The sequence below is a fragment of the Prionailurus viverrinus genome, chromosome B4 (genome assembly GCF_022837055.1).
Source record: "Prionailurus viverrinus isolate Anna chromosome B4, UM_Priviv_1.0, whole genome shotgun sequence".
In the NCBI taxonomy this organism is placed as follows: domain Eukaryota; kingdom Metazoa; phylum Chordata; class Mammalia; order Carnivora; family Felidae; genus Prionailurus; species Prionailurus viverrinus.
Genome location: NC_062567.1, coordinates 9,707,937 through 9,725,626, shown reverse-complemented (window position 1 = coordinate 9,725,626; position 17,690 = coordinate 9,707,937). Strand labels below are relative to the sequence as shown.

Below are 17,690 nucleotides of genomic sequence, written 5' to 3'. Positions count from 1 at the left end.
TGGTGAGGAAGGAAGGGAAGGACATTCTACAGAGGGAGCAATATGAGCTAAGTCACGGAGGTTTGAAACAACACGACCCCGTGGGGCATTATCTGCATCTCAGGTATGACCTTGGCACCCAGGCCTTCTGTTTCCAGATCCCATGTTCTAGTCGGATGGGAATTTATTCCACCTTTCTGGAAGAAGTCGATTCAGTCATTTGGTTTCGGAAACTTCCCCCCCCCATTATTTTCTGTCCTTACTCGGAGAAGAGTAACCAAAACCGAAAGGTAAAGGTAACGGGAAAAAAAGAAAATGTTTTTCTAGGTGGAGATCCTTAGGAGGGAAAAGAGCCAAAGTTCCCCAGGTGGACGCTCTTCAGAAGCAGATTCAAATGCCCTCTCTCGAGCCACGGCCATGGGCTTCATTGAGAGAGGGATTTTGTGCAAAAGGTGCAGCCTGAATGAAGTCTTCAAGTGGAGGTGGAAACCTCTGGTGTGTTGCCCGCCTTGCATTTGTTGGAAGCAAGCAGAAGCTTGGAAGAGCGAACATTTTAATGCCCTGAGTCAGGCAACGTTTGTCTCACTTTATCCACGGAGTGAGTCCAGCCTTTCACACGTGCGTGTGTATCATAAACGTGTTCCACAGCATCAGGCACCTTAGGGAGGTTTTGTGTATCAGTTGGGTCTATTCAACACGAGCTTCCTGCGTAACTGTGATTATAGGGCGCTGTCCTCCAGGCTGGTACACTGAGATTGGGTCATGAGAGGGGAGGAAGAGGTGGACCCCTCTGCTCATGCGTGCTCTGTGGCTTTGCCTCACTCTGCAAAGCCCACTGTCCTCGGCGGGGCCTCCCAGGCCCTTCCCTCATCCCTTTCTCCTCACAGGACCCCAACACGTCAGATTTGTTCCCACCTCAGGGCCTTTGCACGTGCTGGCCGCACTGCTTGGAAGATGATTCCCCTTCTCTTTGCTAAGTTGAGTCTTACTGTTTTTCAAATCTCACTGAAACGCCAGGCAGTGCTTCTAAGATCCCAGACTCCATCAGGTCCTTACATGTTCTCGTTGCTCATGATCCTTGTACCGTAGGTGTTGGGTCCTAATACCATCCCGATTAGTAATTCTGCAATTAATTGGAATAGCGGTTGTCTGTCTCCCTACGAGAATATAATCGTGAGGGGAATAGGGATCATGTCTATTTGGTTCACTGCTGCATCTGCAGTCCCTTTTTCAGAGAAGGTGATTAATTAATATTTACAAAAAGGAAGACGAAAGGGAGAGAGAGAGAGAAGGAAGAAGCACACAAGCGACTCCACTTGTGTGTCATCAGATGTCTCTGTGGTTCGCTGTTTAAAATGGCTTTAACGAGGTATAATTGACATGCAATAAACACACGTTAAAGAGTACAGTTTGATAAGTTTTGACATGTGGCTGCACCCATGAAACCATCACATCAAGATAGTGAACATGTCCGTCATTCCCAGAAGTTTCCTCTTGCCCCCCTAAGAGCCCTCCCTCCCACCTCCCGGGCAACCAGCGATGCACCGTCTGTCACTGGAGATCGGTTTGCACCTCCTGGAGTTTTATAAAGCCATAAAATCCTTTTATGTGGCTTCTTCCACCCAGCATCATTATTTTGAGATTCATCCGTGCTGCTGTATGTCAATAGCTCACTGTCTTTATTGGGGCAGAGTATTCCGTTCTGTAACTATGTGATGCTCATTACCCTGTTGGTTCACATTTGGGTTATTCCCAGTTTTGAGCTGTTGCACGTAAAGTGTCTATGCATCTGTCTGTGAAGGTCTTGGCGTGGGTGTAGCTTTCCTTTTTCTCAGGTAAATACCTAGGATCAGAATGTCATGGTGGGTGTAAGTTTCATTTCTTTTTAAAGCTTATTTAATAATTTTTGGAGAGACAGAGACAGCGTGAGCAGGGGAGAGGCAGAGAGAGAGGGAAAGAGAATCCCAAGCAGGCTCCGTGCTGTCAGCACAGAGCCCGACCTGGGGCTTGAACGTGAAACCACTAGATCATGACCTGCACCGAAACCGAGAGTCAGAGGCTTAACTCACTGAGCCACCCAGGCGCCCCTCATTTTTAAAGAAATGGTCTGTGGTTCACCTCTCACCCCGTTCTACTTCTAGCAAGATATTGTGAAGTTTGCTCACGTTTTCTAAAGTGGGTTTTGAGTCCTTCGGGAAAGAAAGCACTGAGGAGTGCGGTGGTGTTACATAAGGGAATTCAGAACGAAAGAGAGAGAGACAGAGAGAGAGAGAGAATGATTACATCTTCATTTCAGCACCAGCAAGGAAATGGATAGCCGGTCGCGAACCCCAGCTTTCTGATTGCCATTCCCCTCCTTCATGTCACACAGTATCTGCTGCTGACTCAGTACTTCCCAGATAATTCCTGAAGGTTCTCCCAATATTGAAAACTTGGGAGGGAGGTGAAGGTCTGCATCGATCTGTGATCTGGCCGTTCTAAGGCACACACACCTGTGTCACAAGAAGTTTCTGCAGACTCCAAAGTCCTAACCAATTTGTCTCTCTCCTCCCCAGGGGACACTTAAACTGGCTTCAACTAGATCGAAGAGTATTGGAACACGACTTCCCCAAAAAGTCGGGACCAGTGGTTTTGTACTTCTGTGTCAGGTAGGTGTTCATCCCCAACCTTTTGCTTCTTTTTTTCTTTGTCCAGAAAAGTCTGGGAGGGCAACATGGTTACAAGAAAGGGGAATCAAGTCCTGGTCCATTGCCAACGACAGAGGTCCCAGTATAGCTGCATTCCCAGGAGACGTGACCACAGGGCATGAGTGTCCAAGGCATGTCAGTGTCTGTGCACAAACACACGTGTTTGTGCTCTTGTGCTAGGATGCTTGTGTGGAATGAAGATAAGAGCCTTTTTTTTTTTTTGCTTTTTTTTGGTGGGGGAGGGGGTGTATATCTTAAATGAGACTGAGCCTCCTATAACCACACACCCTTAGATTATTACTGTTTTTGGCGGTAGTCACTTGGAGCGACATCACAAATGTCTGTCTCTTCTTTCCTTTTATCACATGTGGCACCTGGCCTCTTGAAACTTGCCTAGTTTATCCCAAGTAGGAATAGTTGAAATGCAGCCGCTCAGTGCATTCCCCGTGAAGGGAAGATATGGCCTGATAAATTACCAGAAACAATGGGCATTTTCTGTTCGCTAATCTATTGTAAAATAGATTTCTGTTCGCTAATCTATTTTATTTGGGGACTGCAGAGAATATGATTTGCTTCTCATGGTTAACATTTGCAAACGTCTTTTTTTGAGAGAGACAGAGAAGGCACAGGTGAGCAAGGCCGAAGAGAGAGAGGGAAAGAGAATCCCACGAGGGGCAGAGAGAGAGAGAGAGAGAGAGAGAGAGAGAGAGAGAGGGAAGCAGGGCTCATGCTCCCCTGAAGTGGGGCTTGAGCTCACCCGATGCAGGACTTGAACCCACGAACAGTGAGATCATGACCTGAGCTGAAGTAGGACGCTTAACTGACCAAGCCTTCCGGGCACCCCAACATTTGCAAATGTCTTAGGAGGTCAGCTGGACTTCTCACCTTCATTTGCAGAAGGTTTTGGCAAGTCAGAGAGGGGGCCTTATCACAGGTCCAAGGGCAGAGCCGGGATCTGAGCATCCAAATCCAGCAGGAGCACCCAGTCCTTAGAGCCACCAGGCAGTTTCTGTGCAGAACCTTCATTGCGTATAACTGCAGAGGCATTTGATCTTGAATGTCTCCATCTTCCAGTGAATACTTAACACTCCTGCCCAGTACATCTACCCCGTTCTTATAAAATACGTTCACAGAAGTTCAAGAGCAGGACACAAACGGTTCACGGTTCAGTTCTTCCTCAAGAGCATGGTCAGGGATGCCCTTTCAGGCATAGCTCTCCCGATACTGCAGAAGGCATCGGAGAGCCTAAATAAGAGTTAAAGGGCCCGTTTAACAGGCGGGAATATGTATCTTTACCTCAGCGGGGGGAGCACATTTAAACTTGGGTTTAATGCCCTTTTCATTTGTTTAATAGCTGCAAACGTATCACAGCAAATCTTGGCCGTTTCCATTACTGATGGGCATGCTCTTGATGTCACAGTCTATTTGATGGTGGCCCACATTTTCTCAGATAAATGGAAGAGTAACAGTAACAGCGCCACCAAAAGGGGAGGCAGCATCAGGCAAAGCTCCGTTGAATTTAAGCGTTTCATTCACCTGTAATCAAAGGTGGGTGAGTACCCTGGCCATATATCAGGATGTCTCCTCCTTCCCGCCGCTTTGCCCCAACATTAACCAGGAAGAGAGAATCCTGGGCTGGTGGCATATTAGCTCTTTTTTGGAAGGGTCTGTCATGAGCTGAGTTATCGGTGGGTTTGGGGAACTGATCCTTGGAGGAGAGCTTGGGGCGCCATGAGATTGCCCAAGTGACACGTTTGTCACTGAGGATACCTGGGCTCTCCAGGCTGACTTCTGTCTGTGAAACCAGCTGCACACAGGAGAGCCACGGAGGTAGATTCCGTGCTAACCCTACGGAGAACCAAGAATGGACCCATTTTCCTACTTGACCGCAGCAGGTACCTGGCAGAACACTCCCGGGAAAAAGCTCTCCAAGTCCCCATTTAGGGGCAGACCCCCAGCAGAATGCTGCCCACAAGCTGAGCTCCTTCTGCGGCTCGTCACAAAAGCTGCTCTTTGTGGAGAGCCTCCGCTGTCTATGTCCAGGTACTTCTTGGCCACCCGAGGGCTTCACACTCAGCAGGTCCAAAGCCAAACTCATCATCTTGACCTCCCCAGGCCTTCCGTGGTGCCTCGCAGCTGTGACCTCGTCTTCCATTCAGTCCTATAGGCTTTAACCTTGAAGTCTTTCCTGTTCCTCAAATTCTTCTGTGCGTTAATCCCCTGCTGCTGCTTCCATCCCCCGTCCTGTCCTCTCCTCTTTATTACCCAAACTGAGTCCCCCATTGCCTGTTGCTCGAACTATTGCAGCCACCTCCCGGGGTGGCTGTCACCTTGGCACCAGTCCCAGAAGATCCTGGCTCCCAGACCCCGCTATCCGGAGGCCCCACTTTTCCGCTAGCTCAGCAATATAGCAGCAAAACACCAACAGTCTGTTTCCTCCAAGAGAGGAGGCGGGGTTCCCTCCTGCAGGTGAATTGCGCATTTATACGCGGATGCCTGGGAAGGATTCCCAGCTTAGGACTCGGTGCCTTTCCAGGGGTGCCCACAGGCTATCTTCTCCAAAGGAGTGATATGAAAAATTATCCTCATAAAAGACTCAGACCTTGGACTATGCCGGAGTCCATAAAGGGGCTCATGTCCAGCTGGGCGATTTCCCTGTGTGCCCGCACTGACCTTTCTCAACAAGAGTGCGCCCGCTGGAGCCCCAGCCGTCAGTACATGTCAGTACGCGTGCATGCCTGCGAGCCATCTCTCCAGCCACTCCTGGCCTTTCTCCTTTTGTTTAAACATCTATTGATTATATCTCTAGAATACGTCTTCCATCAGCCTTCATGGAAAAGAATAAAAGCACCCAGTAAAAGACCACGGAAAAGTAAGCCAAGATTTAGGAATTCATCCAGTGGAAATATTAACCCTGCACCACTGGGGATCTCAGTTTGGGCTGCCATCCCAGCATGGCTTATTATTTGGCAATTATATGTTCTTTTGCTGTAATGCATATTTAAAACATCTGTGAGAGAAAGGGCAGAATTATCACCTCCGTTCAACCGATTGTGAAAACTGAGACCCAAATGGATTAAATAACATGAATTTGAACTCAGAGAATTCTGCTTCATCCTCTGAGCATGTCCTCCTGGCAGGGCCTGAAGCTGGTATCCTGTTGCTATAGGGTCTCAGAATGGCAGGACAGAGGACTAAGAATCCGCCTTCATTGACCCGCGATTTAGCCTAGAAAGGACCTCGACCCTTGTCCTCCTCCATCAGATCGCCAGGAGTGCTGATCACCGGGGCTTCTGAGCCTTAATAATTACCTAAGAAGGAAAAAGGTCAGAGGGAGGGGAAGTGTCCATTATTAAACACCTATGCGTTATTCCGGATGACGGTACATCTTCACAGCCCGTGAGTGTTATTACTCCTAAAGACGGGGAGGTAGGGTTCAACGTGCTGATTCTCCCTCCCAACATGGCTGGTCAGTTATCAGCTCTGTGCACTTAGGTCTGACTCCAAACCTGGGGCTCTCCCCCGCCCCCACCCCACACCACGCTGCCTCTCTCCACACGGGAGAAGCAACTCCGTGATTGCTTATCAGAGAGTCCGCATGTGCTCCAGTTCTGGCCCCTTCCCATGACCTTGACTCTTGCCCCTGACAAAATACCCTCCCTGACTTGCATCCTCCGTCAGCTACGGCCCCCTTACTTCCACTCCTGTCCACAGCAAAGGTCCGGAAGGATAGGTCTGCCCTTGTCTGCTGTCTCCACGTCCACTGGCTTCTCGGCTGGTGGCTCCCACCGCCATGGTCACTGGGAGGTGTCTAGGCCCCAGATTCCATGGGTGCTCCTCTGCCTGAATCGATGACGTCTTCATCTGTGTGACCCCAAACTCACTCCTCTTTCCGTGGCACCCCCTCGTCTGTGTAATTGGCTTCGCCAACACCCGGCGGGAAACTCCTCACTCTCACCGGCGTCCTTACTTTCCTTTATTCACAAATTCCTCTCACTTCTTTGTCTTAAATAGGTCTCATACCCACCACTAAACCTCTCCTGGTGGCGGCCCCTTCCAGTCTCCTATGCATTACCACTGAATATCTTTCCAGAATTCTCATCTGACTCCCTACTCAGAATTTTCCTGGCCTCCCGTTATCATGCTGCTGTCATTCAACAATGTCAACAATGTCATATTCAACATTCAACTACAGACCAGTGGTTAGGACCATGAGACAAGCTCCGCAGATTTGAGAACAATGAGCTTCTGACCGTATTCACCAGGCGAGCTTAAGAAATAGGCCAAGAAAAGTTATAGGGAAAATATCACTACACACCCAAGGAAATCTCCCTGTATTTTTGTGGGAACACGTTTGTGCTCAGAATGATTACTCCGTGTCTGGGCTGTTTTTTTTTTTTTAAATTGTGTATTCTTCACCCAAGCGTCCCTGCAACTCCGATCACCCACGCTGTTTGTGGGAAAATAAACCGAGATTAGGTTTGTCTCCTCAAACCGAGTTTCACAAACAATAAACTGAACTGAGCACAAAAGAGAGAGAGAGAGAGAGAGAGAGAGAGAGAGAGAGAGAGAGACGATCCCAGGAAGCTTGAATCTGGGAGAGGGGATTTTACAGCCAAGTTTATGGCCTGATGGTTGGTGTCTTTCCTGGCTGGTTGAGACAAGCAACTCCTGTTTCTTGTCACCATAGTAACAATGATGGTATGGATCTAAAATGAGGTGCCTGCTAAGCAGAACTTGCTAGATCAGGTCTTTAAGGAAGCGCCCCCTCCCTCCCCGCCCCAGTTGAGATTTTAGACCTGTTCAGATCCTAAATATCAGAGATATTTGGCCCCAGAAACTCACAACAGTATCAATTATCCTTTTCATTGTGATCGCTCCTTTTTGCTACTAAAAGTCAGCATTCCAAATGTGACATTTGTGTGTGCGTTAGGAAATGAAATGAAATCAGTGGTCCATTTAACTAACACTTGCTGTAAATATTGGGTGATTCCCAAGTGCCAAAGGGAGGATGTGAGAGGGAAGAGGAGGAGCTGGGGGTGGGGGGGCGGGCAGAGGAGGAAACCTGACTGAGATCCTGTGGTTGGACCCCATTCAAGCCGCCACGGTCTGAGGCGTCCACATGTTAAAGGGGACAAGACTCCCCAAGGCTTCAGAACCTCTTGATTATTGTGTATGCCCAAACACAGAATAGCATAGCACACATTTATCCTAGTTCAGACCCTCTGATGAAACAGCTCAGGTCGGCATCTTCTGGGCCAGGTTGGGTGTGACGTTGCTTATGGAATTCAGGGAACAGACTCATCAAAGGTTGGCCCTTTGACTCAAAAAAAAAGACCTAAGATTCAGTACTGCTAAATGTGCTGAAGAACACGTTTTCATGTGTAAGTTTTATTATTACTCAGATACAGTGAGGCCGGCACATCAGGAGTAGAGGAAGGAAGACGGCCATTGGAAAGATAGTTTGCTGTTCACAGTTCCCAAGAGGGGGGAGCAGGCCACACCAGATAGGGCTGCAGGGCCTCACAGCGAGAGCCAGCACTGGTCAGGAGGCAGAGGGAGTTGGGGGGGGGAGTGTGGGCAAGAGCCTTTGTTTTGTGGTTTCTCCAGGAAGGAATGGGTGAGGCAGGGTAAGCAGGTTTAGCACTGGCTACTTGGGATAATTTCAGTGGGCTTTGGGGCCTGGGGGCTGTCCAGAGTTGTCTTGCCCTGGCCCTGGGGTGATTAGGGCAGGAGCTTAGTGCCCTGGGGTGTGAGCACCCCACAAAGGAGCAGGAAGGGTGTGTGAGAGCGGATTGGTCTGAAAGGTGAGCTCGCATCTCTAGGAACTGGTCAACCACGGGAGGGGCTGTCCCTCCAGAGCCACCAAGGTCCCAGAAGTCTGAGCACCAAAAACCCATGGTTAATACAGAGCCAGGCTTGGAATTGTCTGCGGAGACCCTGTCAAATCTATAAGGAAGCCTTCAGTTCCCTGGGTTTACCCAGAGACCCGGAATTTTCTTTGTGAACCAAGTCTTGAAGGAAGCACCCCCCCCCCCCCACCCAAATTCCCCACACTGGTAGTTAAAGAAATGCAACATCGCCACCTACTGCCAGAAAGGAGGATCTCTCCTGAAAATCAAAAGGAACAGAACTGGTTTAAAAAAAAAAAAAAAAAAAAAATCCCTACTTTGTACCCAAACCATCAGTGTTTCCTGCTTCCCCAGAAGTTTCTTCTCCCTGTGCTCCCGCAGTTTGCCCTGAGCCTGGAATGAGATGTCCGAGGTCTGTTTTTCTCTGGGCATTTTGACTCGCAAGGCTTCCCTAGCACAGATGGCAAGTTCAGGATGAGTCAAATATCCAGGGTTATGGAATAATAATATGACAGGCCCGGGGCTCACAGTGCTTTCCAGGCTGTTTCTCGGTGATAAAGGTTAACAGGAAGCTGCTTTCCAGTTTCTGTCAAGAGGAAGTGGTTTATTTTCCTCATCTCAGAGTATATCGTTATTTCCTCTGCCTTCCTGCCCCTTGTACAGCCAGACAGCGGAGAACTCGGCGCAAACGAATGCTGTCGCAGAGAACAGGATTGGCCCTCTCCTGTCCACTTTCCGTTGCTAGAGAGAGCGGGGTGGGGGGGAGCATTGTGTTTTTCTCATACACTCTCGAGAAAATTGTCGGGGTGAGGGGGGCAGTTAGTGAATGTCTTCACTTCTTAGTTCTCAAGAATTAAAAGCAATAAAGACATAAGGCATTTTGTCGGAAATTACGTTCTTTCAGACCCCATAGATTTAGACTCACAATTATTACGGCAGGTCTAAGGTCACTCACTGTCAGACTCAAGAAACCTCTGCTGTTGTTCTGACTTTAAGATTCAAGGTGATCAGCAGCTTGCTTGTACAACTTCCCATGTTGTCAGTGAGCAAAGGGCAGAGGAGCAGGGCCTGGGGTGGAATGTCAGTGCCCCCTGGGGGCGGGGGGTGGATTTCCGGACGCCCAGGAATTGGTTATTTCTGAGGGCCTTCATTGTTCATTGCCCAGCTCACTGTCCCGTCCTGGAAACTCCACTCATCTGCGAGTGGGGAGAAGTGAACTTGAAAGCTGGGTCTTTGGCCCACACTTAACTTACTAAGCCCCTGTGTGTGTGCCAGGTGCTGTATTAGTGCTGGAGATGCAAAAAAAAAAAAAAAAAAACAAAACCAAGTGGGACTGGGGCCTGGCTCTCCAGGAGGCAGTAGTAGCCTAGAAAGAAGACGCCCGAGGGAACAGAAAAGTATGGCCTGCGGCATCACCACGAGCAGAGGTGGAGCCCTTCCCCGAGGGCGTCTGCGGAGTCCCTGAAAACAAGGTGTTCTGGAGTGAGGGCAGAAGGGAGCAGGGGTGGGTTGGGGTGTGGAGGGCGCGGTGCTTTCTGGGGTGAGAGCTGTAGCTTGAACAAAACAAGATTCTTGTGTAACGTGCCATGCCTGCAAATTGGCCTCCCTCCCTTCCTCCCCTCTCCCCTTCCTTCCTTCCTTCCTTCCTTCCTTCCTTTCTTCTGATTTTGCTGTTGACCCTTCACAACAAATGTGGATTTTTTTTTTTATTAAATCAAATTTAACTTATTTTGCTTTAAGACATAGAGTTTGTGGGACGCCTGAGTGGCTCAATCAGTTGAACGCCCAGGCTCTTGATGTCAGCTCTGGTCAAGATCTGGGGGTCGTGGGATTGAGCCCCCACATCGGGCTCTGTGCTCAGTGTGGAGCCTGCTTGGGATTCTGTCTGTCTCGCCCTCTGCCCCTCTCCCCTGCTTGCATGCATGTGCTCTCTCTCTGAAATAAAAATAAATAAAATAAAAAATAAAATAAAATAAAATAAAATAAAATAAAATAAAATAAAATAAAATAAAATAAAAATAAATAAAATTTAAGAAAGACTTAGAGTTTGCTGCTTCATTTCAAGTCTCTGCTAGTGGAGAAGCGAAAGTTTGCCTTCCTCCCAGGCCGCAGCAGACCCTTCGCCGAGACCTCCATGACCTCAAATACCTGCTCCAAAAGCAGGAGGCAAGGTGCTTTCTTTTTTTTCTTTCTTTTTTTTCCTCTTCTTCTTCTTTTTTTTTTTTCTTTCAGGGAGAGAGCAGGTGGTAGAGACCCACCAGCCTACTCATTCCCAGGCTTTGCAAGAATGGGGGCCATACTGTCATCTCCAAACATTTTATAGACTCTCATTTGGTGGTCATCGTGTTAATACTGACTGAACGTATCCGCTAATATCAGAAGTTACTCTGGAATCACTCACAAACCAAAGCGATCGGCCTGGTGTTAATCCTGGCAGCCTCTGCACGTGTTGGAAAAACGGTAGAAGGCATTATTAGTCTACAGACAAGAGGTTGCCAACTGGTGGGCTGTGCGCTCGTCCTTGCCTCGGGATGGGTTTTGTTTGCCTCGTACGGTGTTGGTTTGTTCTTTTGGCTGTTGTGGGAATCTGGAGGAGTTTCCAGCCTCTGACCGCGGTAGACTTCTTGGGTGGAGAACCACTGACTGGGTCCTGCTATCTTCCATCACAGTCTGGAACACAGAAGCCCAGAGAGATTATGGGATCTGCCCTAAATCCTACGGTGCTAGGCCCAGGTCACTGGTCTCTTGATTTCCTCCCCAGGTTTCTTTCCATCCCATTGTAAGACTGTTCTCGAAAGTAGCACTTGTCTTCTTTTGCCTTCTGCCATCTCGGGGTAGCCCCTGTTTCCAGGAGGCAAGGATCCAGTGCCCCACAGGAGCGGTCACCCCCACGCAGGTCCTGTTCCCCTGCAAGGCTCTGCATTCTGTCCCCCGCCTCCGTGACCACAGCAGCTATTCCCTGCATGCAGCTGGTCCTGAGACAAATACAAGTGCCTTATCTAATTAAGTAATTTAATGCACTCCAAAGTCGATGTGTAAAGGTGTAGTAAATGTATAAATAATTTCAGCATGTTGCATCGTGAAAAAAAAATCTATAAGCTTCATCTGGATAAAAATTCAATCTCATTTGGCTTAATGTGCATTAACATCAGAGTGTTCCCAACCCTTGCCTCAGCTCTCGGGATACACAGAAATCAAACCACACCTCACCGCCTTTGGGGAAACATAGTGTAACCATTTCAGAGAGAAGTAGGGCCCCCCTTCTTCAACTGAGCAGAAGAAATTATCGTTAAGAAATCCAACTCAACAGTGATTAGCACAAAAAAAATATGTTGAAAACAAATAATATTTTTTAATTGATTTTTAAAAATTATTTTAGAGAGAGAGAGAGATCGCACGGAGAGGAGAGGGGCAGGCGGGTAGAGGGAGAGAGAGAGAATTATAAGCAGATTCCACGCTCAGTGTGGAGCCCGATGCAGAGCTCAGTCCCATGACCCTGGGATCATGACCTGAACCGAAATCAAGAGTCAGATGCTCAACTGACTGAGCCACCCAGGTGCCCTGAAAACAAACAATATTATTTAAAAAATTGGAAGGCGGGTCAGGAAAAAGAAAGTAGATGGTCAGATTTAATCCGTACTCTCGGAAGCTGATGGCTGTCCCAGGTCCTTGAACCATGGTGAAGGTTGGCAGACATAGCTGTCCTAAGGTACTAGAAGACGGCTTGAAACACTCTGCTTTCTTTCAGAAAGGAACCATGGGAAAACTGATCACACCTTTTTCTTTTCCATAGGGATTGGGAGTTCTGGTCCTCACATCCAATCCTGTAGCTCAGAAAACAGTCGATCTCAGTTGCTGCTTCTGTGGTTCACTTGCAGTCTTGTCTTTCAGGTTCTACATAGAAAGCATCTCGTACCTAAAGGATAATGCCACCATTGAGCTCTTCTTCCTGAATGCTAAGTCCTGTATCTACAAGGTAAGCACTTTTTCTTCCCATTCAGCTTTCCCCTGAAATCTGAGAGTAGCGTTTGGAGCTGGCATTCCCAAGTCGCTGCCCCGATGTGATTGTATTGCTTAGTAGACGTAATTGATAAGTGAATTAGTATAAATAAATGAGAACGTCATGGAAGTAATACTATCTGTTTAATAACGGGACTCATCCGGATCCTGTCACTCTTTGGCTCCTTGGAGGTGTGCCTTCGTCCCTCAACCTGGCAGCTGTGACAAAGGGGAGACGTGGACGGGGAGGGCAGATGCCCAGGGTCCACGCGGATCGGTCTCCGAAGGATGAGTGGGCTGCTTATAACCAAATGCATGCATATTGACCGTTTTTAGATGTTCTGGCAACATCTCTCAGTGATGCAATTTGCATCAATCGGCACTTTAGGCTGGACAGATTTTTTTTCTTAAGGATGCTAAAATACACATAAAATTTATCATTGTAATTACTGGTAAGTATACAGTTCAGTGATATTAAGTCCGCTTACAGTGCCGTGCAACCATCACCTCCATCCGTCTCCAGAACTCTTTGCATCTTGCAAAACTGAAACGCCGTCCCCACTAAACGCTCACTCCCTGATCTACCCATCCCCCCAGCCCCTGGCCATCACCATCCTACTTTCTGTCTCTATGAATTGGACTACTCTAGGGACGTCACATAAGAGGATCCTATAGTGTTTGTTCTTCTGTGACTGGTGCATTTCATTCAGCAGTAGGACCTCAAGGTTTATCCACGTTATAGTACAGGTCAGAATTCCCTTTCTTTCTAAGGCTGAATAATATTCCATTGTACGTATAGACCACATATTGTTCATCCATTCATCCGTCAATGGACACTTGGCTTGCTTACACCTTTGGGCTATTGCGTTTAGTGCTGCTGTGAACATGGGCCTGTAAATATCTCTTCAAGTCCCTGCTTTTACTTTTTTCGGGTGTGTACCCAAAAGTGGAACTGCTGGATCATATGGTCATTGTACGTCTCATTTTTTGAGGAGCTGCCATATTGTTTTCCACAGTGACTGCACCATTTGTACTCCCACCGACAGTGCATAAAGGTCCCAGTTTCTCCACTTCCTCACCAACACTTGTTATTTTGTGGGGGGGTTTTAATAATAGCCACCCTGCTGCGTGTTAGCCAGTATCTCATTGTGATTTTGATTTGCATTTCCCTAATGATTCCCTAAAGATGCTGAGCATCTTTTCAGATGCTTGTTGGCCATTTGTACATCTTCTTTAGAAACATGGCTATTCGAGGGACAATTCTTTCTTTGTAATATTGTTTTCTAATTTTTTTTTAAGTTTATTTGTTCTTGAGAGAGACAGAGCATGAGTGGGGGAGGGGCAGAGAGAGAGGGGGAGACACAGAATCCGAAGTGGGCTCCGGGCTCCGAGCTGTCAGCACGGAGCCCAATGCAGGGCTCGAACCCACGAACCGTGAGATCATGACTTGAGCCGAAGTCGGATGCTTAACCAACTGAGCCACCCAGGCGCCAGTCAGGAGACAGTTAACTGGGTAGGACAGTCCCTCACCCTGCATCAAGTTCACATGCTTGTAGTGTTTCCTTTCATTGGATAACCCAAAATGCCCACACACATTTCTAGCACACACCCCCTCCCTCGGGAAGGAGGCTTGCAGAACACCTTGAGAGCCTCTCCTGGGAGAACGTATTTGAACACCCACACTGGTGCTCATGAAGGAAGCCTTCAGGGCACCACCTCAGGCCAGCTCACTAACCACCACAGAGAAAGCTGATATTTAAGAATATCGCACCGTGGCATGCTCGGTGCTGAGGGCTTTCTGTAAGTTGTGCGGCTGAACCTTCACAACACTTTGAGGCGAATACTACTTTCTATCCAGGTTTTCCCTGTGAGGAAGGTGAGGCACAGGGAAGTTAGGAGATTCGCCCGAGGTCGCGTATCTGCCAAATGGCAACATTGGCTGGGGGGCCCGAAGCTGGCAGCCTGACTCCAGATCGTGGGGCCCAACCGCTGGGCTGCCCTGAGCCCCAGAGGGCAGGCTCTCCCGAGAGTGGAGAATGCCCTGGCAGCCACAGAGAACTTCAAAGCTAAGTGCACTCATTGTAAAGTGCTCAGTGGCCGTCCTCAGAGAAGTCTGAGGAGATCCTACCGCCTGTGTTTTCATGTCTAACCAAACCCTATCTGGGGGGATTGCAACAACTCACTGAACATTAAAACACACACACACAGACACACGCACGCACACACAAGTTGGATTGGTATATCAGCCATCCGTTTTTCTTCTAGAAATACGTCAGCACATTCGTTGCACAGAATAGTCCCTCTAAATGCAGGTGTCCACAGTGATGGAGGGCCTGGTAAGGATCAAATTCAGTCGTGTGAAAGGACCTCACTTGGTGACAGTTGCTGAGCCAGGACTTAAACTGGCTCAAGCCCAGACCGCTCAGACTACATTATTTGGGGGTTTCGCTGAATGGAGGAAAAAGACACTAACCGCAGGTCCAGGAACTTGCAAATTCCTTCCTTTCTCTAAGCCCATTTTCTCATTAAAGCGTGGAAATAATAATACCGGCCTCAGGTAGCTTACAGACTGAGTCTCTGAGGGTTTTTGTTTAATGAACGGGAAGGCCCTTGGAGAAAGTTCAGGAATAAAAAGTTGAGCATTGTCCACCAGGTGGCACCCTGGGGCAGTGAATGTCTAGAAGCACCAGTCCCCCGAACTGATTTCCTCAGTTCAGCCCGGCGGGAAAATTGGCCCCAGACAGTGCTTGTACAGACACCTGGGTAAAGGTGAGAAAGTTTCTCTCTCTCGGAGGTGTTCGATTCAGTCCAGATACAGATGCTTAGCTGGAGCGGAAGGCTGCAGTGCTTATGAATACCATGCTGCTCGAAGACTCTGGGATCAATGGAAAATGGAACAGGAGACCAAATCCCCAGGTTCTTCTGGTGGGGGTAACAGTGCAGCCACGTTTGGGGCCAAGGCACCCGCAGCGTCCCCCAGCCTATCGCCTGGGCGGCTCTCTGCCATCCAGAACCCCAGCTGTCTCTTCTCAGGATCCAGACTGGGGCCTGGCTTCCCTGAAGTTTCTATCCGAGACCAAGTAGGGTCACAAGACTGCCTGTCTCCCTCCCGTCCATCAGAAATAATATTTTCGTTTGCAGAAATTGGCACTTCGGGCTTATTTATTTGATTTTTTTTTTTTTAATGTTTATTTATTCTTGAGACAGAGACAGAGCGTGAATAGGGGAGGGGCAGAGAGAGAGGGAGACACAGAATCCGAGGCAGGCTCCAGGCTCCGAGATTCAGCACAGCACCCGTCGCGGGGCTCGAACCCACGAACCGTGAGATCATGACCTGAGCCAGTCACACGCTTAACCGACTGAGCCACCCAGGCGCCCCCACTTCGGGCTTATTTGAAATGTTCACATGTATCATCTTGTGTGAGCCTCCTGGGTGAGATAGACCCAGAATCTTTAGCTTTCCAGAGAAAGAAACTGATGTCCGGGAGGTTAAGGGACTTACTCAAGGACCAAGGACCAGAAGTGGTGGAACAGACAGGACGGCCAGTTTTGCACACTTGTAACTATGCAAACGCGGGGGGAAGGCCCCGCACAGAGTGTCATTGGGAGTTGCGATCTGGAGCCCCGCACGCCTGGGTTCCCGTCCGAGCTGTGCCCCGCAGTGAATGCAGTGAACGTGCGTGCCTTCTGTGGCGTCCCCAGGCTGAATATCTCCTCTTTGGTTGAACAAGGACATTAAAGACCTTGACCCACCCCCTTATTGGGAAGCCAAAGCCAGATGAAGCGGGAGTGTAGTTGGTTAGCACTGGGCCAGGCACGTGATGAGCTAGCTCCCACTGTGATAGCACTGTTCACTTGAACCCAGACGTGGGTTGTTCATCTTGGCTGAGAGTTCCTGTGTGCCCCTCGACGCCGCCTCTGGCACTTTGGAGACCTGGAGGAGCCCGGAGGGCAGTGCCAGATGCTGATAGATAGACATAGTGCGATGCTGATAGACGGGGGCTTCGGTTTACCCAGCGCAAGATTGGTATTACCTCCCTCCCTGTTTCTTAGGGAATGATTCCTGCAGGGTACCAGAAATCTGAATTGTTCAGATAAATAAACCTGGAGCCTGCCTTGGATTCTGTCCTCTCTCTCTCTCTCTCTCTCTCTCTCTCTCTCTGCCCCTCCCCCACTCGCATTCTGTCTCTGTCTCTCAAGAAATAAAAAATGTTAAAAAAAAATTTAAAGTCAAGTGGCTTTAAAATTTTTTTTAACGTTTATTTATTTTTGAGAGACAGAGACAGATAGAGCACGAGCAGGGGAGGGGCAGAGAGAGAGGGAGACACAGAATCTGAAACAGGCTCCAGGCTCTGAGCTGTCAGCACAGAGCCCGACGTGGGGCTCGAACCCACAAACCGTGAGATCATGACCTGAGCTGAAGTCGGACGCCCAACCCACTGGCTTTGAATGGCTTTAAATAAGAGACTTATTATGAAAAAAAGCCCACCCCCTTCAACAATTTTAGCCGTTCCTTCTGTTTTTTTGCCTATGTCTAAGTAAGTTGGCACGAGGCATTATTCCTTGATTTATCCATTTTGGATTTATTGAATTCCAATTGGGACAGGTGAAGATTAAGGTGTCGTGTACAACCACCCACACTTTCTCATTCCCCATTTTCCCAAAATGGCGGTAAGCACAGTTCTGGGTAAAAGCTACAGCCGTTAGCATTACATTATTATGACTAATCCAGGTAGCATTCTATGGTTGTGATTCCCTTTTTTAGACAACCACTTGTCTTACCTAAAGGTAATAACTGCCTTGCTGTTACTTGTTTAGTTTCTATGTACCCATCATTTTTTTTCCCAAGAGCTCCTCCGGACTCCCGATGCATGCCCACATTAATTTCCAAGCGCTTCGGGTGATTCATCCATTCCTCTCTTGAGTTGGGTTTTTGCCGTTGCTTCCTGGGACCTCCCTGTCACCTTCCATCCTCTGACTCCAGTCTGGACCTGGCCTCATCCACAGCCCCCAGCACAGGACCCCCTTACCCATCCTGTCTGTTCGCCACTCAGCTCTGGAGTGGGTCCTCTGTTTCCTGGATCCCAAGTCTTCCTGTGTTTTCTTTTATGCCACTGTTTCACTGGAGAACATCCTCCAGTAAATCCGGGGAAAGTGCATATAGGAAGTGCAG

General features: G+C 48.5%; 1 protein-coding gene across 9 annotated transcripts in view; it reads left to right on the top strand.

Moving 5' to 3' along the window:
- FRMD4A (FERM domain containing 4A) overlaps positions 1-17,690 on the top strand; it is a 331,019-nt gene that overhangs the window by 196,513 nt on the left and 116,816 nt on the right. For all 9 annotated transcript variants that reach the window (XM_047864925.1, XM_047864923.1, XM_047864920.1 and 6 more), the window contains exons 4-5: positions 2,535-2,627; positions 12,410-12,494. In XM_047864925.1, the coding sequence (XP_047720881.1) occupies positions 2,535-2,627; positions 12,410-12,494 (178 nt within the window). The remainder of the gene's footprint in view (positions 1-2,534; positions 2,628-12,409; positions 12,495-17,690) is intronic.